The sequence below is a fragment of the Rhinoraja longicauda genome, chromosome 25, assembly GCF_053455715.1.
Source record: "Rhinoraja longicauda isolate Sanriku21f chromosome 25, sRhiLon1.1, whole genome shotgun sequence".
Lineage (NCBI taxonomy): Eukaryota > Metazoa > Chordata > Chondrichthyes > Rajiformes > Arhynchobatidae > Rhinoraja > Rhinoraja longicauda.
Window position 1 is genome coordinate 12,214,073 of NC_135977.1, and position 25,620 is coordinate 12,239,692.

The following is a 25,620-nucleotide window of genomic DNA, read 5'->3' on the forward strand; positions in this document are numbered from 1 at the left end:
AGAATCCGATCGCATGGTCTCGCACAACTGTGCGCGACATGTACCTTCACCCTTTTAGTTGCACATTTTATTTGAAACCAGTAGATATTTTGGTGAAGATGATGTGTAGGAAATCTTTCAAAGCACAATCTGAAGAAACAATTGTCTGCAAATTTATTTACGAATTTGTAAATTTGGGTGTCAATGCCGACTGTGCACCGTCAAAACCGCTGTAATTCCGGAAGGAATGCTTGCTAGCAGCACACATGTTCACTGACTTTGCACGGGCAATTGACTTAATTGAGAAGAAAATTTGAGAAATATGTTTAATCGACCAGGGAGCTGCTGGCGAGGTTTATATGTTAAAGACGTGGATGTCCGCACGTGCTTGGATTGCTATGATATTAATTCTGTCCAACTTCATCCGACATATGAAATTATATTTACATGCAACCAGCGTTGCCTTATACTTGATGTGATGTGCGCAGATTTTATATAGCAACTTAATCGCTCTAGTTGTAGCGGCAGCGCTCTTTTCGCCTTATGGATTGTCCCTGCAGGGTCGTATCAGCAGGGGAATCAGTGCTAACGGATATCAACAAGAAAATACAGTCAAAAGAATGTCGAAAAATTCAAAATATTGCCTTAGGGACGAACGAGTTCGCTGGTAATTAATTAAAGGAGACCGGGTTGTTTTGCTGATGTGACTGGACAGTTAATACTCGCATCTCATAAAAGTCCTCAGATCGATGACATGTAAACAGGCCAAGCAAAGGCATCAATGTCTCAAGCATTGTTTCCCAAATTGTTCTACTCCTCGGTACTTCCGAAATGCTATCTCTGTTGGAGCAGGAAAATCATTCCTGTGATGCCGGGGTATGATTGTGCATCATTTAACTGGCATGAACAACATTTTGGTTGAAATAATGACATTAGAATAGTGCATGTTTCAGTAGCGCAACCATCACATCTTGCCTATTACCAATGTGCATTGCCGTTGCTGTTCCCCTTTGATCCCTTCACATGAACGCTTTACCATGATAAACAGGATACATTGGACATTTCCCTCAGGTTGCCTGTATAATTGCAACTCGAAAAGCCATCAAGTAGTTGAACTACATCCAGAAGAAACTAATCCGCTTTTTGATCCTCTTTTCACTCTGAATATTCACCCCCTCCAAATAACAATATATTGCGACGACTCTCTTGGCCATACGCAAAATACATTCCAATTATGCGAAGGACACACGGACAACACCTACGAGCCTAATCAGGATAAGAGCAAATGGTGTGCAGAGGAGCACCACTCTTGCTGGACGAGTCACAGCCGTTGCAGAGTGCGAAATATATTGCTATGCTTTGCGATTGCTGGGGCCAAGTCTTGGAAATCCCTATCCAATACCAGGATTTGGGTCCTGTCGGACATCGGTGATTCTCGAAGCTTACCGGTGCCTACTAATGTTCACCTTGCTATCAGTGTTGATTAAAATTTAGAGTATTGATGGAACTTTTGGTTTTGGAAACAGAGACCGAGGATAGGGAAGTAGAGTTGTTCTACTCGTCTTGTTGGAGCTTTGCAGAATATTATTTCTGCTCAAGCTATAGTGTAAGTCTACGTGCTAGCATTATGGTAAGAACAAGGAGAGAGAGAGAGAGAGAGAGGGGAGAGAGAGAGAGAGAGAGAGAGAGAGAGAGAGAGAGAGAGAGAGAGAGAGAGAGAGAGAGTAGACGGGCAGATTGACAGTCTCAATAGATTAACATTCGTAATGAAATATTGAACAGAACGGGGTTGTGACGTTCAACGAGATGCGAGTATGAACTGCTGGAATCTTCAGTAAAACGCACAATGCTGGAATAAATCGTCTCTAAAGGACACATTTCGGATCAAGTCCATTTCCCATCAAGTCAACTCCGCCATTCAATCATGGCTGACCTGTCTCTCGCTCCGAACATCATTCTCCTGCCTTCTCCCCATAAACTCTGACACCCGTACTAATCAAGAATATGTCTATCTCTGCCTTAACAATATCCACTGACGGCCTCCACAGCCTTCTGTGATGTATACATGCCACAATATGGTAAAGTTGCTATGCGATGTATACATGCCACGATATGGTAAAGCTGTGCCTGCGCAGCTGCAAAAATACACGGAGAGTTAAAATGGCGATCTTGTGTCCAGACCTGTGTTGTTTTAGTCTCCCACTCAATGCGTGCTTTAGAGAATGATACTGAGTAAAACGTATCACTTCTTCGGCAGAATTCCACAGATTCACCACCCTCTGACTAAAGCAATTTCTAATCTCCTTCCTAGAAGAAAGTCCTTTAATTCTGGGCAATGACCTCTAGTCCAGGACTCTCCCACCAGTGGAAACATCCTCTCCACATCCATTCTAACCAAGCCTTTCACTTTTCTGTATGTTTCACTGAGGTTCCCCACCATTCATCTAAACTACAGCGAGTACAGGCCCAGTGCTGACAAATGCTTATCATAGGCCCCCGCACACGAACACTATCCTACCCACACTAAGGGCAATTTACAATTATACCAAGCCAATTAGTTTACAAACCTCTACATCTTTGGAGCGTGGGAGGACCGGAGATCCCGAAAAAAACCCCACACAGGTCAGGGAGAACGGGGAGAACGTTGTCCGTTTCAGACAAACACCTGTACTCAGAATCGAAACCAATTCTCTGTCGCTGTAATGCAGCAACTCTACCCCTGTGCCACCGTGCCCCCTGGTATAAGGTCCCCCATGGTAAGCTGATCCAGAATTTAAAGATGCACAAGATTCACAGCGACATGGTTGTGTGGATTCATAACTGGCTAATTCACAGAAGGACATAGGTTTGTGGTCGAAGATATTCTGAATGGAGGTCTGTGACCACTAGCAATCCACAATAATCTATCCTGGGAAATCTGCTGATTTTTATACATATAAACAACTTGGATGGAAATCTAGATTGGCTAGTGAGTACGTTTAGTGACGATACCAAAATTGGAGAAGTTGCAGGCAGTGAGGAAACTGTGAGGAGATACAATGGAATATAGATCATCTGCAGAAACTGCAGATAGAGTTTAATTCGAGTAAATATGAGTATTGCACCGTGGGACGTTGTATTCAAGGGGAGAGTATACAGTTATTGGCAAGACCTGTTGCAGCATTGATGTGCAGTGAGATTTTGGAGTCTAGTTCATACCTCACTGAAGGTGGCAGCACAATTAGATAGGGTGGTAAAGAAAGCGCATGGTATGCTTGCCTTCATTGCCATGGGCATTGAGCATTGAAGTCAGGAGGTCATGATGGAGCTGTATAAGGCTTTGGTAAGGCAGCATGTGGATTATTGCGTACTTTTCAGTTTGCCCCATGACGGGAAGGATGTTGAGGCTTTGGAGAGAGGGCTCTTTGTTGTTCTGTACTGTTATATTTCCATCTGGTTTCTCTTTCTTTTTTCAAAACACTGTTAACAATTTCAGTCAAAGAGACGGTAGAGGGCAGGAAGCCAGAGAACTGGCACACATTAATTTAACTGCTGCCTGGTGGCTCCAAAATCACCCATCAAAGAGTTTCAAGAGAATAGTCATGGTGCATATCAAAACCAGCCTCCCAGGCAATGCAATCCACCTCATTCTACTGACACCACAACAGAATACCATCTAACACCATTGCCTGGCCTCGCACTGATTCCTGTAACAATTGGATAACAAGAACCCTTCTGTCGAACTCCTATTCTTTAACTACAGTGTCGTCCTCAACACCACAATTTAAACTAAACTGGTTGCCAAACCCTTGAGGCGGGAATAAGCATACCACTCCCCCACCCCCCCCCCCCCCCTAAGTGTATCCTCTTCTTCTTGACCCAAAGAACGCAATCAGTGAAGATAGGTGACAAAACGCCCTTGTGGTCACTCTCAACACCGGCACTCTGCAAATTTGAGTTATGTGCCCCTTTCTATATCCCGTATACACTCGTGACTTGGTGGATTAATTCTGCTCTAACACCATTTACAAATTTGCAAATGATATTATCATAGCCGGGGGGATCACCAGCAATCCTGGCGTGGAGTAGAAGAATGAGATAGAGAGTTTAGTAAGATGGTGTCAAGACAACACCATCTCCATCAATTTCAGAAAAACGAAACAGCTAGTCGTCGACTGGAAGAAGCATTGTAGAATATACAAACCAGTCTACATTGACAATGCTGAAGTGGAGGTGGGCAAGAGCTTTAATTTCGGGTGAAATAGACATTACCAGCTATTTGTCATGGCCCAATCAAATTGCTACTCTGGGCAAGAAACCTCTGCAACACTTCGACTTCCGCAGGAGGAAGGGAATTCGACATGTCTCAAATGGCTCCTGCCAATTTCCCAAGATGCATGATAGAAAAGATCCTATTGGAAGGCATCACAGCTCAATTTGCCAACTGCTCTGCCCAAAGCCGCAAGCAATTGCACAGGGTTGTGGATGCAGTCCAGCATCTCAGGTGCAGCGCGCTTCCCCCGTTGACTCAATCTCTCCTTCTCACTGCCTCACGAAAGCATCCAACTTACACCCTTTTCTCCCTCTTTACACATTCCCTGTTCTCCCTTCTTCCTTTGAACAGAATGTACAATAGGTTGAAAGCACGCACTGCACCACCAGATTCAAGGACAGCTTCTTTTCTGCGATTATCCAACAATTAAACTGACTTCTTTAAGCTAAGGTGTTTATTCACAAAATGCTGGAGTAACTCAGCAGATCAGGCAGCATCTCAGGAGAGAAGGAATGGGTGACGTTTCGGGTCGAGACCCTTCTTCAGACTGATGGCAGGGGGGCGGGACAAAGGAAGGAGATAGGTGGAGACAGGAAGATAGAGGGAGATCTGGGAAGGGGGAGGGGAAGAAAGGGACAGAGGAACTATCTAAAGTTGGAGAAGTCGATGTTCATACCACTGGGCTGCAAGCTGCCCAGGCGAAATATGATGTGCTGTTCCTCCAATTTCCGGTGGGCCTCACTAGTGGGCACTGGAGGAGGCCCATGACAGAAAGGTCAGACTGGGAATGGGAGGGGGAGTTGAAGTGCTCGGCCACCGGGAGACCAGTTTGGCCAACGCAGACCGAGCGCAGGTGTTGAGCGAAGCGATCGCCGAGCCGGCGCATGGTTTCGCTGATGTAAATAAGTTGACATCTGGAGCAGCGGATGCAATAGATGAGGTTGGAGGAGGTGCAGGTAAACCTCTGTGTCACCTGGAAAGACTTTAAGCTAAGGATGTATTCCCGATACCCTAATCTACCCCTTTGCGGCCACCTGACCTGATGCGCTACGACAGCACTTTGCGTTTTACTCAAGGCCCCAGCATCTGAAGTTCCCTGTATCTCAATGGAAATTATTATTTTTCTTCAGCTGCATCCCATTCTATTTGGAAACTACAACATTGCAGTTCTCACAAAGTTAACCTTTACTCACTGTCCTAACAAAGCACCATGGACTATAAGCCCGTATCAATCCAGACGTTTTGAATTTATTGTCTCTATCTGAATCGGAGTTATGTTTTTGGAGACTGCCTTTGACTTTCTGTATCGAAGCTTCAACTCAAGCCACACAGTGAAATAACTGTAACCAAACTCATCAGTTTTACATCAGTTGTGGCCATGTTGCGACTCAGAATTACTTGCTCTCAATGTAATTTACCAAATTGACAAGGCCTGTTTCCTGTATTCTTTCTCAGAAATATTACTCACATTTTCTATTATTCCACGTGGCTTGATTATGTTAACTTCCTTAAGAATTAAATGCTCTTACTGGGTGTTTTGGTATCCATAAATCACATTGTTGCCATTCACTGGATCTTCCATCTCAACAGTTCCAATTGTACATTAGGTGCTGCTGCATCTATTGTATTAACTATGCATTTCCCTGTTGCATATCCTGCTCCCACTCCCTCTACTAGTCTTCTAGGATTTCTAAAATTGGAAATATCTTTTCACAATAACTGCACTCTTAACAGATGTTGGATGAATTCCTTTATAGGTGTGGAATACCATTCTGCAAACCCAACCCAGTGAGGTTAAGCGTCACTTGAATGTGACGGTAATGGGGAACAACAGCTACCTTTCCTTTTGAGTGGGTCATTACTTATCCATTACCGTAATATCTTCATCACAGAGTGTTAAGCTCTTGGCAGACACAAAATGCTAGAGTAACTCAACGGATCAGGCAGCATCTCGGGAGAGAAAGAATGGGTGACATTTCGGGTCGAGACCCTTCTTCAGAATGATGTCAGGGGAAGGGGCGGAACAATGATAGGATGTAGTAGGAGACCGTAAGACCAGTGGGAGAACTGGAAACGGGGAGGAGAAAGCGAGGGTCAGAGGAACTATCTGAAGATAGAGAAGTCAATGTTCATGCCACTGGGGTTTAAACTGCCCAAGCGAAATATGAGATGCTGTTTCTCCAATTTGCGTTGGGCCTCTCTATGACAATCGAGGAGGACCAGGACACAAATGTCAGATTGGAAATGGGAGGGGAAGTTGACGTGCTGAGCCACCGGGAGATCAGCTTGGTTAAGGTGGACTGAGCGAAGAGACAACTCTCAGACACCTCCTCCTACATATCATTGGACCATGCTCCAACTGACGAGCACCAGACCTTAATCTCTAACACTATCAGTGATCTCGCCAATTCCGGCTCTCTGCCCGCTAATGTCTCCAAGCATATCGTTCCCCAGCCCCGCACGGCCCGATTTTACCTTTTCCCTAAAATCCACAAAGAGAACTGTCCTGGCAGACCCATTGTTTCTGCCTGTTCATGTCCCACCGAATTAATTTCCACCTACCTCGACTCCATCCTATCCCTCCTGGTCCAATCCCTCCCTATCTATGCTCTCCGTCTCCTCAATAAATTCCGGTTTCTAGGCCTCCACTCCCTCATCTTTACTATGGATGTCCAGTCACTCTACACCTCCATCCCCCACAAGGATCGTCTTGAAGTCCTCGGTATCTTCCTCGACCGCAGAAACAGGCAATCTCCATCTACCAATACACTCCTCCGCCTAGCAGAGCTGGTTCTTACCCTCAACAACTTCTCCTTCGAATCTTCCCACTTCCTCCAAATCCGAGGCGTAGCTATGGGCACTCGCACGGGACCCAGCAATGCCTACCTCTTTGTAGGGTTTGTCAAACAATCCCTGTTCCAGGCGTACACTGGCCACATCCCCAAACTCTACCTCCGCTACATTGACGAATGCATTGGTGCTACCTCTTGTACCCATGCAGAACTCACTGACTTCATAAATTTAACCACTAATTTCCATGCTGCTCTTAAATATACTTGGACCATCTTTGACATCTCCCTACCGTTTCTGGATCGCACAATCTCCATCACAGGAGACAGACTAGTGACCGACATCTACTACAAACCTACTGGCTCCCATGGCTATCTTGACTACACTTCTTCCCACCCTGTTTCCTGGAAGAACTCTATCCCCTACTCCCAATTCCTCCATCTATGCCGCACCTACGCCCAAGATGAGGTATTTCATACTAGGGCATCAGAGATGTCCTCATTCTTTAGGAAATGCGGCTTCCAATGGACAATAGACAATAGACAATAGACAATAGGTGCAGGAGTAGGCCATTCAGCCCTTCGAGCCAGCACCGCCATTCAATGCGATCATGGCTGATCACTCTCAATCAGTACCCCGTTCCTGCCTTCTCCCCATACCACGTCACTCCGCTATCCTTAAGAGCTCTATCCAGCTCTCTCTTGAAAGCATCCAACGAACTGGCCTCCACTGCCTTCTGAGGCAGAGAATTCCACACCTTCACCACTCTCTGACTGAAAAAGTTCTTCCTCATCTCCGTTCTAAATGGCCTACCCCTTATTCTTAAACTGTGGCCCCTTGTTCTGAACTCCCCCAACATTGGGACCATGTTTCCTGCCTCTAATGTGTCCAATCCCCTAATTGTCTTATATGTTTCAATAAGATCTCCCCTCATCATTCTAAATTTCAGTGTATACAAGCCCAATCGCTCCAGCCTTTCAACATACGACAGTCCCGCCATTCCGGGAATTAACCTAGTGAACCTACGCTGCACGCCCTCCATAGCAAGAATATCCTTCCTCAAATTTGGAGACCAAAACTGCACACAGTACTCCAGGTGCGGTCTCACCAGGGCCCGGTACAACTGTAGAAGGACCTATTTGCTCCTATACTCAACTCCTCTTGTTATGAAGGCCAACATTCCATTGGCTTTCTTCACTGCCTGCTGTACATGCATGCTTCCTTTCATTGACTGATGCACTAGGACACCCAGATCTCGTTGAACTCCCCCTCCTCCTAACTTGACACCATTCAGATAATAATCTGCCTTTCTATTCTTACTTCCAAAGTGAATAACCTCACACTTATCTACATTAAACTGCATCTGCCATGTATCCGCCCACTCACACAACCTGTCCAAGTCACCCTGCAGCCTTATTGCATCTTCCTCACAATTCACACTACCCCCCAGCTTAGTATTATCTGCAAATTTGCTAATTTGCTAAATTTCCTCTCTTCCATTATAGATGAGGCTCTCACTAGGGTCTCCTCTATATCCCATTGGTAACGAGGATAGAGTCCCCCTTGTCCTCACCTTCCACCCCATCAGCCGTTGTATACCACAAATTATCCTCCAACATTTCCACCACCTCCAACGGGATCCCACTACTGGCCACATCTTCCCAACTCCATCCCTTTCTGCTTTCCGCTGAGACCATTCACTCCATAACTCCCTGGGTCGCCCCTTCCCAAACCTAAACACCCCCTCCCCAGGTACTTTCCTCTGCAACCGCAGGAGATGCAACACCTGTCCCTTTACCTCCCCCCTCGACTCCATCCAAGGACCCAAACAGTCTTTCCAGTTGAGGCAGTGGTTCACCTGCACCTCCTCCAACCTCATCTATTGTATCCGCTGTTCCAGATGTCAACTTCTCTACATCGGCGAGACCAACTTCTCTACATCGGGCGGCACGGTGGCGCAGCTGTATAGTTGCCGCCTTACAGCGAATGCAGCGCCGGAGACTCAGGTTCGATCCTGACTACGGGCGCCGTCTGTACGGAGTTTGTACGTTCTCCCTGTGACCTGCATGGGTTTTCTCCGAGATCTTCGGGTCCTCCCACACTCCAAAGACGTACAGGTCGCAGTTCTCCCAGTAGTCTTCCTGTCTCCTACTACATCCTATCTTTGTCCCGCCCCTCCCCCGACATCAGACCAAAGAAGTGTCTTCGACCTGAAACGTCTCCCATTCTTTCTCTCCGGAGATGCTGCCCGACCCGCTGAGTTGCTCCAGCATTTTGTGTCTACCTTCGATTTAAACCAGCATCTGCAGTTTTTTCCCCTACACGTTTAGCTCTTGGTAGTGTGTAGGAATAAGCTGCAGATGCTATTTTTTTTACGAGAGATATAGACAATGAGGTGGAGAGATAAAGAACAAGGACTGAAAGATATGCAAACGATGAAGGAAACAGGCCATTGTTAGCGGTTTATTGGGTAAAAATGAGAAGCTGGTGTGACTTGGGTGGGGGACAGATAGAGAAAGAGGGAATGCCGGGGTTACTTGAAGTTACAGAAATCAATATTCATTCCACTGGGCTGCCATCTGCCCAAGCGAAATCTGAGATGCTGTTCCTCCAATTTGCGTTTAGCCTTACTCTGACAATGGAGGAAACCAAGGGCAGAAAGGTCAATGTGGGAAGGGAAAGAGAATTAGAATATTTAGCAACCAGGAGATCGGGAAGTTTCAGGTGGACTGAGCGAAGGTGTTCGTCGCAACGGTCACCCAGTCTATGTTTAAGAAAATAACTGCAGATGCTGGTACAAATCGAAGATATTTATTCACAAAATGCTGGAATAACTCAGCAGGTCAGGCAGCATCTCAGGAGAGAAGGAATGGGTGACGTTTCGGGTCGAGACCCTTCTTCAGACCCAGTCTATGTTTGGTCTCGCCAAAGCACATGAGTCCACATCTTGACCAACGGATACAGTAGATGAGGCTGGAGAAGGTGCAAGTGAAGCTCTGCCAAACCTGAAAGGACTGTCGAGGTCCCTGAATATAGTCAGGGGAGATGGTGTTTGGACAGGCGTTGCATCTCCTGCACATCTTAACAGCAGAGGGACAAACATTCTGGCAGGCAGGTTTGCTAGTGCTACACCTGTGGCTTTAAACTAAGTAGTGGGGGGGGAGGGGTTAACAAATTGTGAATATGAAGATGAGGTTAAAGGGAATACAGGAGATATTGCAGAAGACTCTTGGAAAAATGGGAACAGAAGTTCTAGAGGGGAAAAGAGAGTAAGGGCAGGGCCATTTGGGACCAATGTGAGAGGAGAGGTAAATACAGAAGTTAAAGTGTTGTACTTAAATGCGCGTAGTATAAAGAATAATGTGGATGAGCTTGAGGCTCAGTTAGTCATGGGCAAGTATGATGTTGTAGGGATCACTGAGACATGGCTACAAGAGGACCAGGGCTGGGAACTGAATATTCAGGGGTACACAACGTATAGAAAAGACAGATGGGTGGGCAGAGGGGGTGGGGTTGCTCTGCTGGTAAGGAATGATATTCATTCCCTTGCAAGGGGTGACGTAGAATCAGGAGATGTTGAATCAGTATGGATAGAAATGAGGAATTGTAAGGGTAAAAAGACCCTAATGGGAGTTATCTATAGGCCCCCAAACAGTAGCCTCGACATAGGGTGCAAGTTGAATCAGGAGATAAAATTGGCGTGTCACAAATGTAATGCTACGGTGGTTATGGGAGATTTCAACATGCAGGTAGACTGGGAAAATCAGGTTGGAAATGGACCCCAGGAAAAAGAGTTTGTAGAGTGCCTTCGAGATGGATTCTTAGAACAGCTTGTACTGGAGCCTACCAGGGAGAAGGCAATTCTGGATTTAGTGTTGTGTAATGATCCTGATCTGATAAGGGGACTAGAGGTAAAAGAGCCATTAGGAGGCAGTGATCACAACATGATAAGTTTTACTCTGCAAATGGAAAGGCAGAAGGGAAAATCGGAAGTGTCAGTATTACAGTATAGCAAAGGGGATTACAGAGGCATGAGGCAGGAGCTGGCCAAAATTGACTGGAAGGAGGCCCTAGCAGGGAAGACGGTAGAACAGCAATGGCAGGTATTCCTGGGAATAATGCAGAGGTTGCAGGATCAATTTATCCCAAAGAGGCGGAAAGACTCTAAGGGGAGTAAGAGACACATGTGGCTGACAAGGGAAGTCAAGGACAGCATAAAAATTAAGGAGAGGAAGTATAACATAGCAAAGAAGAGTGGGAAGACAGAGGATTGGGACTCTTTTAAAGAGCAACAAAAGTTAACTAAAAAGGCAATACGGGGAGAAAAGATGAGGTACGAGGGTAAACTAGCCAATAATATAAAGGAGGATAGCAAAAGTTTTTTTAGGTACGCGAAGAGGAAAAAAATAGTCAAGGCAAATGTGGGTCCCTTGAAGACAGAAGCAGGGGAATTTATTATGGGGAACAAGAAATGGCAGGCGAGTTAAACCGTTACTTTGGATCTGTCTTCACTGAGGAAGATACACACAATCTCCCAAATGTTCTAGGGGCCGGAGAACCTAGGGTGATGGAGGAACTGAAGGAAATCCACATTAGGCAGGAAATGGTTTTGGGTAGACTGATGAGACTGAAGGCTGTTAAATCCCCAGGGCCTGATGGTCTGCATCCCAGGGTACTTAAGGAGGTGGCTCTAGAAATAGTGGAAGCATTGGAGATCATTTTTCAATGTTCTATAGATTCAGGATCAGTTCCTGTGGATTGGAGGATAGCAAATGTTATCCCACTTTTTAAGAAAGGAGGGAGAGAGAAAACGGGTAATTATAGACCAGTTAGTCTGACATCAGTGGTGGGGAAGATGCTGGAGTCAATTATAAAAGACGAAATTGCTGAGCATTTGGATAGCAGTAAAAGGATTATTCCGAGTCAGCATGGATTTACGAAGGGGAAATCATGCTTGACAAATCTACTGGAAATTTTTGAGGATGTAACTAGGAAAATTGACAGGGGAGAGTCAGTGGATGTGGTGTACCACGACTTTCAGAAAGCCTTCGACAAGGTCCCACATAGGAGATTAGTGGGCAAAATTAGAGCACATGGTATTGGGGGTAGGGTACTGACATGGATAGAAAATTGGTTGACAGACAGAAAGCAAAGAGTGGGGATAAATGGGTCCCTTTCGGAATGGCAGGCAGTGACCAGTGGGGTACCGCAAGGTTCGGTGCTGGGACCCCAGCTATTTACGATATACATTAATGATTTAGATGAAGGGATTAAAAGTACCATTAGCAAATTTGCAGATGATACTAAGCTGGGGGGTAGTGTGAATTGTGAGGAAGATGCAATAAGGCTGCAGAGTGACTTGGACAGGTTGTGTGAGCGGGCGGATCCATGGCAGATGCAGTTTAATGAAGATAAGTGTGAGGTTATTCACTTTGGAAGTAAGAATAGAAAGGCAGATTATTATCTGAATGGTGTCAAGTTAGGAAGAGGGGATGTTCAACGAGATCTGGATGTCCTAGTGCATCAGTCACTGAAAGGAAGCATGCAGGTACTGCAGGCAGTGAAGAAAGCCAATGGAATGTTGGCCTTCATAACAAGAGGAGTTGAGTATAGGAGCAAAGAGGTCCTTCTACAGTTGTACCGGGCCCTGGTGAGACCGCACCTGGAGTACTGTGTGTAGTTTTGGTCTCCAAATTTGAGGAAGGATATTCTGGCTATTGAAGGCGTGCAGCGCAGGTTCACTAGGTTAATTCCCGGAATGGCGGGACTGTCGTATGTTGAAAGGCTGGAGCAATTAGGCTTGTATACACTGGAATTTAGAAGGATGAGGGGGGATCTTATTGAAACATATAAGATAATTAGGGGATTGGACACATTAGAGGCAGGAAACATGTTCCCAATGTTGGGGGAGTCCAGAACAAGGGGCCACAGTTTAAGAATAAGGGGTAGGCCATTTAGAACGGAGATGAGGAAGAACTTTTTCAGTCAGAGAGTGGTGAAGGTGTGGAATTCTCTGCCTCAGAAGGCAGTGGAGGCCAGTTCGTTGGATGCTTTCAAGAGAGAGCTGGATAGAGCTCTTAAGGATAGCGGAGTGAGGGGGTATGGGGAGAAGGCAGGAACGGGGTACTGATTGAGAGCGATCAGCCATGATCGCATTGAATGGCGGTGCTTGCTCGAAGGGCTGAATGGCCTACTCCTGCACCTATTGTCTATTGTCTATTGTCTATTGAAGGTACCCGGGAAATGGGTGGTTGGGTGGGAAGGGATGCGTTAATCAGGAAGTTGCGGAGGGAACGGTATCTGCGGAAGGTGGAAAGGAGTGGAGTTGGGGAGATGTGACTAGTGTTGGTATCCCGTTGCAGGTGACGAAAATGTCGGAGGATTATGTGTTGTATGCGACGGCTGATGGGGCGAAAGGTAAGGACAAGGGGGACTCTGTCCATTTTGCAACGAGGAGGAGGGGAACAAGGGCGGAGCTGTGGGGTACCGAGGAGACACGAGTGAGGGCCTCATCTTTGATGGGAGAGGGGAACCCCCGTTTCCGGAAGATTGAGGACATCTCGAATGTCCTGGTATGGAACATCACACCGTGGGCGCAGATCTGCGTAGACGACTGAATTAGGGGTAGGGGGATAGCTCTTGGTAATGGTGGTTAGAGGTTAATAGATTGGGCATCCATTTAAACAAATCCTCCAAAGTAGATCTCCACATATTACTGTATTGCGGTCTCCGGATCTACTGCAAAAGATAATTAACTGCATTTGAGCTGTGCCTTTTTTAAAAATCTCCAAAGAGCCATGCAGTGCAATTCCAAAATGTTTAGGTAACATTTTCCCCATCAGATTGCACCGTTTGTCTTATCATTAGTTTATTTCCATTGGTGTAGGTAGTTGTGTATCTGCTATCATTTATAATTGTTTCCTATCCGCGGTTGTGTTCCTTATTCCAATTAATTCGTTTGATGATTAAATGTGGTCTTACAAAGAGACAGAAACAAATCCAGCCAACTACTGGTACTGTTAGTTAAGTTTATACTGAATCTACTGGTTCTACTGTTTCTACCTAACGGTCCCCCTCATGTCCACCAGGCCACATTTCTCCTGCCACTATAACACAACGTGGTCCCAACTATTGGAGACCAGCCCCTTCTGGGAGGAATGTAACTATTATCTGATCTCAGTGCTTTGGCATTTTAGGTTTAATACCGAATTTCTCCTTTTCCAACACATTTGATCCTCTGCTATTCAATTACCGCACTCTTAAGTTCGTACAATCATTTTGGTAGCTCCTGGAAGTACCCCCAACATTTTTCCTTTCCTTTTCACCCACGACTGCTCTGGTTATCACATCTTCCGAAAGCTTCACTGTTCATCCTATCATCAGCTCACAAGAGGTTTGCTCCTCTAGCTCTAGTTGCTCTGAACATCATCGGAATTGCTCCATTCCTGTTCGATCAGGGTCAAGGCTGCAGTTAGACTGTTCTTACGTGCCCTTTTGATATGCCCCACTAACTCAGAACCCTGGGGGGAGGGGGGGGAGGGACGGAATGTGGAACCAGTGTTTCACTCCCAAGGCACAAGCATCATTCCCTATGAACGGTGTTCCCTGATCAGAATTTATATGAGGTGCGACCCCCCCGGCCTCACCTAAGGTTTGTGCATTCGGCTAGGATCCATGCCAAGTTTCCAGTTATATTATTTCAGAATGTAAATGTCTACCCACTGGGCAACATGGTTGAGTTAACCAGCTAGTTGCAGAGGGACCGGTCTCTGCGGAAGGCGGAAAGGGTTAGAAAAGGGGGCATGGGACTAGTGTTGGGATCTCGTTGGAGGTGGCGAAAATGTTGGAGGATCATGTGTTGGATGAGACGGCTGCTGGGGTAAAAGGTAAGGACTAGGGGGACCCTGCCTTCGTTGTGACGAGGGGGAGGTAGAACAAGGGCGGAGCTGCGGGATACCGAGGATACATGAGTGAGGGTCTCATCTATGAGGGGAGAGGGAAAACTCTCCCCCCCACCCCATTCCTAAAAAAATAGGATATCTCGGATGTCCTGGTATGGAACACCTCATCTTGTGCGCAGATGCGGCGTAGATGGAGGAATTGGAAGTAGGGGATAGAGTCTTTGCAGCAAGCAGGGTGGGAAGAAGTTTAGCCTAGATGGATGTGGGAGTCCGTGAATTTGTAATAGACGTCAGTTGATATTCTATCTCCTGTGATGGAGACTGAGAGATCAAAAAAGGGGTGGGAGGTGTCGGGGATGGTCCTTTGGTGTTAGCATCCTGTTCGGCACAGATTCCTAATTGATTAATAGGCCCGTATATGTTGTTCAACCGCCTTCACTCGAATGAGATTCCATATGAGCGCTCCATCGTGCGTGTGTGTGTGAGAGAGAATGTGTGCGTGTCTGCGCATTCTTGGCGAGTGACAGGTAATGCGAACCAAGTTATAGTTACCGGGTTTAAAATAACGTTTGACAACCTTAATCGCCGGTTCTTCTATTAGGTTAAACCCATAAATCTTGATTTCATACATTTAACTGCTTCCGTATGGGTGACGTTTCGGGTCGAGACCCTTCCACAAACTAGTTAGTGAAAAGGTAAACGAGATATATAGACGATGATGTAGAGTGATAGAGAATAATGAATAAAAGATATGCAAAAATGTAATGATGATAACGGAAACACGCCATAGTTAGCTGCTTGTTGGGTGATAACGAGAAGCTGGTGCGACTTGGGTGGTGGAGGAAGAGAGAGAGGCGGAATGCCGAGGCTACTTGAAGTTAGAGAAATCAATTTTCATGCCATTGGCCTGTAATCTGCCCAAGTGAAATATAAGACGCTGTTCCTGCAATTTGCGTTTATCCTCACTCACTCTGACAATGGAGAAGACTTAGGACAGAGAGGTCAGTGTAGGAATGGGAAGGAGAATTAAAGTGTTTAGCAACCGGCAGATCTGGTAGGTTCAGGTGGACTGAGTGAAAGTGTTCAGCGAAACGATCGCCCAGTCTACGTTTGGCCTCGTCGATGTATAAGAGACCAGATCTTGAACCACGGATACGGTAAATGAGGTTGGAGGAGGTGCAAATGAACCTTTGCCTAACCTGAAAGGACTGTCGGGGTCCCTGGACAGAGTCGAGGGAAGAGGTTCAGGGACGTGTTATATCTCCTGCGGTTGCAGGGGAAGGTACCTGGGGTAATGGGTGGTTATACATGAGTGAGGGTCTCATCTATGAGGGGAGAGGGAAAGCCCTCTCCTCAAGCCCCGTTTCTAAAAAATAGAACACAGATGCGGCGTAGATGGAGGAATTGGGAATAGAAGATAGAGCCTTTGCAGGAAGCAGGGTGGGAAGAAGTGTAGCCTAGATGAATGTGGGAGTCCGTGGATTTGTAATAGACTTCAGTCGATATTCTATCTCCTGTGATGGAGACTGTGAGATCAAAAAAGGGATTGGCGGTGTCGGAGATGGTCCTTTGGTTTTAGCATCCAGTTCGGCACAGATTCCTAATTGATTAGTTGGCCCGGATATGTTGTTCAGCCGCCCTCACTCGAATGAGATTCCATATGAGCGCTCCATCGTGCGTGTTTGTGTGAGAGAGAGAATGTGTGCGTGTCTGCGCGTTCTGGGCGAGCGGCAGGAAATGCGAACCAACTTGAAGTCATCGGTTTTTAAATAACGTTTGACAACCTTAATCGCCGGTTCTCCTATTAGGTCAAAACCATAAATCTTGATTTCATACATTTAACTGCTTCCGTATCAGAAATAATAGCCAAGGAAATGTGTTGCTCTTAAGACTGGAGTTATTGATTTTATTTGACAGTTGTGTTTGTATTTATGATAGCAGAAAACAAGAATCCAGAATACAATCTTAATACCACTGAATATTAATGAATATTTGAAGCTGCATCAACTGAGATTGAATAACATTGGAGGTTCAATTAACAATTGGATTGCTTTAATGGAATGACGTTTACAATGGGCAAGACAAACGACGATTTAAAACGCAAAGGCTGGTCGACAATAAGCAATATTTCCGGAACAATTTCTCACAAATAAAGAAAGAATGATCAAAAGATATCTCTTCACCTCCATTAGGTGGAATTGAGGAGTTTTAGACACAGCCGGATCTGGCGATGTTGGCCTTAAGCGGGATTGCCTGGGTTTCGTGTTTAACCACGCAGGAGTAAAGCTCGTTTGAGTTCCAGACTGTGGCTGGCAGAGTCAGGTAACTGCTCGTACTGAACGTGTTGTCCGTCTCCTGCTGGATTCGGCTGGTCTCAACGCCGTCACTTCTCGCACTGCCGTCTACGGTCCACTCAATGTCCACTGCACCCGGATTAAACCCGCTCACCAAACACACCAGGGTGGCGGTGCCCTTTCCCGCGATTTCTTCCGCTGAAGGTCGGAGGACGGACACAGCGGGCGCGCGAGGTGCTGTTTAAAATAAAGTCACAGATTAGTGGGTGTTGAAGAATTACCGATTAAAATATTATCTTTGTTAAAAATACAGTTGGTATGCCATGGATCCATTCATTTTAATGAATAAACATTTTTCCTCTACTTGTTTCAAATTATTAAATTGCGCACGAGATATTTTCCAAGTGCGATCTCCGAAGAATAATTGGTGTTTATGACGATGGGACATGTTATATTTAGTGATGTAACGTAAGTTATTTCGGCAGCGTTTTTAATTGATCTCCAGATTATTATTTCCATTGGCTCCAGTTGAAATAAAAATCGGGTGTTGTACCCGACAGCTAATCGCGGGTTTTTATTATAAGGAACTGTTGAGCCAAGTTCAATCGACCTCGCTTAAAACATAAGTCTTATTTAGACACTTGCCCTTAGTTCATTTATTAAGACCAAAGACCGAAGTGTTATCAAGGATTTGATTATAGGGACAATAATATTTTGCCATTTTACCCATCGATGCACACACTAGTTTTGAAGCAACAGTAAATTTATTGTGTTCCCGCATTTTTTTAAATTGTTTTTTGACGTATTTACATTTTTGTTGAAAAGTATTTGTTTATTCTTTTTGGTAAAATTTAGCTCAATTTCTGAATTGGAACAGCGAATCTCACTACTTGCACACAATGGCACAAAAAGAAAATCGGCTGTAAAACGTCACTTGGAATAAAACTGATTTCAACTGATATGGTTGGGAAATTCAATGCGCAAATTGCTTTCACATTTTCAGTTACTTTTCGTATAAAAATGAAATATCCGCTGTCCCCTTGATTCCACATTCCGCATGCTGTAAGTGGAATGACGATTATATCTGGCAACAAAACTCATAGATACCGGAATTTAAAATTACGAAATGAATTCAACATCGCATCAGCAGCAAATGTTTGGCCGTGGTGTCTTTGGGTACATTAACTCTGAACATCTCCGGGAGAAATAATTAAGCAAACATTTGAAAGCATAAAAAATTAAAAAAAACATAGACTCATAACGAAGAACGACTTGAAATCCAATGTCGCTGCACTACACTTCGCACCGTATTATAGTTTGCTTCCGAAGGTTATTCCAGCTAAATTTTGGCCATGACATCCTTTAGCGCTTACAAAAAAAAGCATAAAGCAATTTTTAAGCAGTTTTAAAAGTTTAAAACAGGGCAAAGATAAATCTCGAGTTGCTCCTCTCGGGGTATGACAATTTCGTTGAAATTAACTTCATATTTCTTAACTTGTCTGAAGAGAACTGTTCTAATTGATCGGCTTTATCAATGAGTTTGTTTAATTTCATCTGTTTCATTGTCTGCCATAAAACTGTAGTCAGGTCACGAACATTACAAGAATCTATTATATATTGCTAGTTTAGGAAAAAATCTAAGGCCACAAAAGAACTTGCACGGACGCTTGCACGGACATTTTATTTTATTGTAATTTTTCTATTAGAACTTCTTTCAATATCGAAAACAACGTAAGGTAAATACAATAATTTTTCATGAATTGTTGCAGCTGTTGCAGTCTTGTGCTTATGCTTACGGGGTTTGAAAACCCAAGCGCGTTAATATCGACGTTTCAGACGTCTGGTTTAGTTTAAAGATACAGCGCGGAAACAGGCCCTTCGGCTCACCGAGTCCGCATCGGCCAGCGATCCCAGCACATTAACGCTACCCTACACACACTAGGGGAATTTTACATTTATACTGAGCCAATTAACCTACAAGTCTGTCCGTCTTTGGAGTGTGGGAGGAAACCGAAGATCTAGGAGAAACCCCACGCAGTCGCGCGGAGGTCGTACAAACTCCGTACAGACAACACCCAATGTCGGGATCGAACCCGACAGGGTTACAGCGATTTCAGCGCCAGGTACAAATTGGAATTTGAAATCCAAGGCAGCGCTATAACGCTGCGCCGCCGTGCCGGTTCTTGGATTAGAACCAATAATTTTCAAGAATCCATATTTCTCCATATTCATAATTTTGGGAAAACCCCACGAAGTTCCGGTGATCCGCAGCTCACGCACATTTTACAGCTCGTGATGTGATATCAACACAAAAAGAGTGCTATTGTCGAAGGTGCAATTTGCATAGAATTATAGGTGTTATTAAAGGCAAGAAATAATTTCCCGAAAGAGACACAACGTGATGGAGTAACTCAGCGTTTCGGGAGCATCTCTGTAGAAGATGGATAAGTAATGTTTCGGGTCGGGACCTGCTAATATTCTTGAATCCTTTCACTTCATTCAACTCATATTATCGACTCCATTCATTTTCTTCCGTCTGAAGAAGAGTCCCGACCCGAAACGTCACCCATCCATGTTCACCAGAGATGCTGCCTGTCCCACTGAGTCACTCCAGTATTTTTTTTTGTGTGCTTTGGTTTGTAAATCAGCATCTGCAGTTCCTTGTCACTCTAATGTTATATCCCGTTTCCATAAGGTCGGGCTTATTCTTATCCTGGTTTGGTAAGTGTTAGCTCATCGTCCGAAAAGTAATTAAGATTTTTTTTAAAAAAAACAGCTGGACAGTCATTTCGTCCTTTCATTGCTGTTGTGAACCAATTCTCCAAAGGAAATTCGATCGTGGTCGGGTATCCTTCAAAACTCATCTCTGGTGAACATGGATGGGTGACGTTTCGGGTCGGGACTCTTCTTCAGACGGAAGAAAATGAATGGAGTCGATAATATGAGTTGAATAAAGTGAAAGGATTCAAGAATATTAGCAGGTCCCGACCCGAAACATCACTTTAAAGGTTTTTATTTGAAACATCAATTAGCGACAGAAAACGAATTATCTTTCACCGCAGTATCAATAACTTTTAATAAGGTAAAAGATAGTTTACTTACTGCCAATGCCCAGCCTCGTTCCTTTGCCGAAGATGTAAGGATTTATCCACACGCCACAGTAGTAGTCCGCAGCGTCTCCAGACTGCACGTTCGATATTGTCAAAGTTGCAGTGTTGCCTGACACTGATCCGGCGAAACGTTCAGGAACTCCCGAGCCTCTAGTAATGCTGCTGCCCGAATAATAATAAAACAGAAACAGCGGAACCGTTCCGGGAATCTGCTGGTACCAGGAAACAACAGAGGTACTTAAACTGCCGCCAGACATGGTGCAGGGTATTTGCACATTTTGCCCTGGAGACGTGGACTTTGAAGACGGCTGATTTAGTGTAACTTGCGCATTTATGTCTGGAAAACAAACCAGAAAAAAAGTACAACATTAACTAATACTAGCGAAACAGCAGAAGTGTGAGAAATATAAACTTTTAGTCACACTCCAGATTAAATACTATTGGAAGTAAAATACTCACACGCTGCAGAAAACGCTAACGCACAAACTAGTGGCATCCAGCAAGACATTGTAATTATTTGGGTGGAGGGCGCCAGATGAAGTGGCTAATTAGGTGTCTCTCCAGGTCGCTTATGAACCCTGCTGCGAGGCGTCACTGTCTTCCTTACTTATGCAAAACACTCAAATCACAATGGATGCTGCGCCAATCAGAAGTTGCCAGATTCTTCCTGTGTCAAATTATTTCCGAAATGTTAGGTAGATGAGGATTTAGTTACCAGTTATGTATCTCGGTACAATTTAATATATTTCCAAGCATGGACGGGGTAACAAGATAGCGAGAGATTCTGTTTTGATATCTCTGGTTTCTCTCTCCCGTGACTCTCAGTCTGAAGAAGGGTCTCAACCCGAAACGTCACCTGTTCCTTTTCTCCAGAGGTGCTGCCTGACCCGCTGAGTTAGCCCAGCAATTTATGCCTATTTTCCGTGTAAATCAGCATCTGCAGTTCCTTCCTACACCTGGAGACTTTGTTTATTTTTTGAAACGGGACATTCAATTATGGTTTTGCATTTGGTTTGGATCCTTTTCTGTGTGGTTGCATAGAGTGTATGTTGAAATAAAGTATCAATAAAGTATTGAAGTAACTCATCATATCCACTACTGATTAATCTGATCTCACTGTGTCGTCCTACTGCACGGGACTTGTTCCTTCGTCCCTTTAAATGCACATTGTATTTGAAACTGGTGAATATTATGATGAAGATGGTGATGAGGAGATGTCTGAATGCGAATTTGCAATTGGCTGCAAATGGTTTATGATTTTTCTAAATCTCGGTGTCAATTCTGACCATCTTACTGTATATGCAAGTCACTGTCAAAACCGATGTAAAGATGTTGGAGTTATGTTTGGAAACCATGTTTGCTCGTAGCACCCAAGGTTAGTCCAGGTTCACTGACTTTGCACGTGAAATTGAGAAGGAAATCGAGAAATATATTTCATCGCCAAGGAAGCTTTTATCCGTTAAAAAAGTGATGTGAGCCTGCTGGCGCTTGGATTGCCTTGGTATGAATTCTGTCAACCTTCATTCGATATATGGAATTATATTTAGATGTGACTAGTGTTGCTTGATAGGACGTACGCACATTTCTTACTGCGAACCAATCGCTCTATTTATAGCGAAAGCCTATTTTCATATTATGGATTGCTACAGCATCGTGTGAATCATACAGAAACCAACGCTAATCAACGCTTATCAACAAGAAAATACAGCCTAAAGAACTTCGAAAAATATCAACATTTTATTGTTTGGGCTCTTACAATTTGGCTGACAATTAATCAAAAGAGAGCGTTTATTCACAAAATGCTGGAGTAACTCAGCAGGTCAGGCAGCATCTCAGGAGATCCCTGAGATGCTGCCTGACCTGCTGAGTTACTCCAGCATTTTGTGAATAAATACCTTCGATTTGTACCAGCATCTGCAGTTATTTTCTTAATCAAAAGAGAGCTGTCTCTTCCATTAATGTGCCTGTGCCGTTAAAACTCTCACCTATAAAGTCCTCAGATCGGTGACTTGTAAACAAGCCAAGCAGAGGCATAACTGTCTCAAGCTTTGTTTCAGATTTCCCCCCCCACTGCTTAGTACTTCTGAAATGCTTACAGCTTGCCTGGATGAGTGCAGCTACGACAGCAATCAAGGAATTGAACTTCATCTATAACAAAGTAATCCGCTTTATTGACACTTGCCCCATTCTATATATTCACTCGCTGCAAGTTAACAATAAATTACGAAGACACTGTTTGCGTATACAAAATGCATTGCAATTGCTTGCCTTGGACGAACGGACAAGACCTCCGTGCCCAATCAGGTTGTGAGCAAATTGTGTGCATGGGAGCAGCACTGTTGCTTTCCAAGTCACAGATCACATTTAATGGGAAATATGTGACCATGCTTTGTGATTGCTGGGCCTGTGTCCCTTTTCAATAACAGAATTGGGGTCCGATCTCCAGAATACGTCAGAGATTCAATAAGCACCCCATCGCATTCTTATGCTTAATTAGAGACGCGTGACAAATACCTTGCTGTCAATGGTGATTCAAATTTGACGTATTGATGGATAATGTGATTAATTGTGGTTCGATTATTTCCTAAAGGCATTGGAGTAAATATCCATTTTCATCTATTACAGGAACAAAGCGTTTTGTTGACGTTGCGGGAACACACGGGCTTTAAAAGAGATTTCATGAATCTTGGTTTTGGAAACAGACGCAGATGATTGGTCCGGAGAGCTGTTCTACTCGTCATGCTAAAGCTTTGAAAAAAAATGTCTGCTCTGGCTATTGCTCGACAGAGAGAAGGTTACGAGCATTAGATATTAACTTACCACGACTGCGGTACTCATTCAGAAGCTTCAGTGCATTCCAAATGGCAAGTCCAGTTACAACATCCAGCCGCGATGCTGTTGAATGAGGGCGGCAACCTGACCATACCGACACTAAGGTCCGGCCAGGCCTACTAGTACGTCACTGGCGCCTCCGTGGCTAACACCCGTGGTCACGGGACTTTGGGCATTTCCTTGAGGACTGGTCATTCTGCGTTTGGTCTGATCTGATCAGATCTCATCTTTTACTTCAACTTTAAAAACTTATACTTCAGCTTTAAAAACATGGCACCGAGGAGAAGGAAGGGGCAGGCCAAGGCCACAGTCCGACCCCCACACTCACTCACCAGGCAGCTGGAGGCTGAGGTGACCCAGGAGGAGGAGACCCAGGTGGAAAAGGCCCAGGAGGAGGAGTTCCAGCAGGCGGAGGCCCAGGAGGAGAACTGGGAAGCTACCATTGTCCCCACCACCACCCCGGCCCTGATGAGCACCGGTAGAGTCTCCAAGAGACTACATATATTCAGTGACGAACAAGAGAGTGACCTGGTTAAGTGGTATGAATCACACCCTCAACTGTACGATAAAAACTACCGGTAGTACCGCAACAAGGCCGGGAGGACAGCTCTCCTTGAAGCCAAGGCCAAGGAGTTCCCTGATTGCACCTGTAAGTACAAACCATGTAGTGTGGTAGCTGTGGTCTCCATTCTTTTGCAAACAGGCACTGATATTTATCTTTTTATTTATACAGATGATCAACTATGTGGGGTTTTTTTAAAAGTCAGAGGACAAGATTTGGAAAGCTGTCCCAGAGGGCGAATAAGTCTGGGTCTGGTGCCAAGAGCCTGACGCAGAGGCAGGAGTGAATCCTGCAGAAGTGGTCCTTTCTGATGTCACACATTGTGCGAGAGGATGCCCAACAAAGCCAGAATACAGTAAGTATCATAACATAGACATTGTGAAACAGATTATTTGATTTTCATTATGCTTGTCATGTCCTGATGGTCTTGAAAGTCTGTAACTTCACATTTATCTCCTTCCACTTTGACAGGAGTGTACCACATTCCAGGACCTCGAGTGAGGACGAATGTGATCCTATTGAGGGACCCTCTGGATCCACCATTCATCCGCACAGCAGACGGAGCAAGACCACTGGCAGCTCCAGTGCATGCTCCACCACAGCGGAGGAAAGAGAGGCAGGTCTGCGGGAGCAGGTCAGCGATGTAAGCACGAACGATGAGTTCTCTTCTCATCCATCCATCCATCCATCCATCCATCCATCCATCCATCCATCCATCTTTCCTTTTGAAAAAAGAAAATTGCCTGTATCTTACTCATTTATGCTTCAGCTGATGCAACTGGTGGAAGAATCCCGCAATGCTGTGCATACCATGGCACAGCCGCAGACAACACATGAGATGACTGTGGACACCTTTCTTGAATATTTGAAGACCCAGATTCTCAAAATTCCACACGATGCATGGTTTTCGTACGCCATTGCTGCCTTGACGATGGCACATGACTTCTCACATCAGGTTAATATCTTCAGTGAATCTTGTCCAGTTTTGAGGAAGTTTGACCTCAATATTAACCCTTAATTTTTATATTGATGATTGAATTATTGAAAGTTATTTCAGGTGTGTTGCACAATCTGCTGCAGATGGGGAACGTGGTGGGACAGCAAGAGATCGGACAGTCTATGATGGGACCACCAGTCTACCACAGCAGTATGCTCACAATGCATCTAATTTTATAATCTTTTTTGTGAGTTGGATTTGACATTCTTTGTTTTTATTTCTTTGCCTTTCACCTATTTTCGATATGCTTCTGTGTTGCAGCCACAGTCACTTATGATACCCCTCACTGATGCCATTTTATCGGCACGCAGCACCTTTCCCATCGCAGATGGCATACTCAATCCCAGATTACCATTGGCTGGAGACACCTGCACTTGTGCCAGTGGCAACAGTTCGGCCCCCCAGAATGGAGAGTCTGGCCTCAAGTTCTGACAGCAGTTCTTATGGGCCATTGCATAACCGGCCACAATAAAAATTAGTACATAGACGATTGTGTGTAATGTTAAAAGTTTGTTTTTTGCTAGCTTTTCTAATTATTTGAAGTTTATAGTTTTTCACGGATTTTTGCATGTAGTTATTCACCTTTTATCGGAATTTAGTTTGCTGGAATAAAGAAAAATTTGGACAGTTTTACAAAAGATTGATGACTGGTTATTTCATTTCTGAGTACTTTCTCATAGCAACCTGCAACGGACCAGGTTGTGGAGGACACATGCTGTGAAGCCAATTGTCTGCACATTCTTGGGCTCCTGCTGCATCGTAGTCAGCAAGCATCTGAATCTGCTGACGAGGATGCCGAAAGGCATTTTCCACCACCTTCCTAGCCCTGGACAGCCTGTAGTTGATCCTCTGCTCCCTTGACATCCCCCTGTGGGAGTATGGCTTTATCATCCATGACCTGAG

General features: G+C 44.7%; 1 protein-coding gene across 1 annotated transcript; it reads right to left on the reverse strand.

The window, feature by feature from the left end:
• Positions 1-16,957: 16,957 nt before the first annotated feature.
• LOC144605831 (immunoglobulin lambda-1 light chain-like) lies at positions 16,958-20,902 on the reverse strand. Its single transcript, XM_078421428.1, has 3 exons — positions 20,786-20,902; positions 20,319-20,663; positions 16,958-17,453 (listed from the first exon to the last, which is right to left on the reverse strand). Exons 1-3 carry the CDS (start codon positions 20,832-20,834, stop codon positions 17,131-17,133), a joined length of 717 nt encoding a protein of 238 aa, XP_078277554.1. The 5' UTR covers positions 20,835-20,902; the 3' UTR covers positions 16,958-17,130.
• Positions 20,903-25,620: the final 4,718 nt, after the last annotated feature.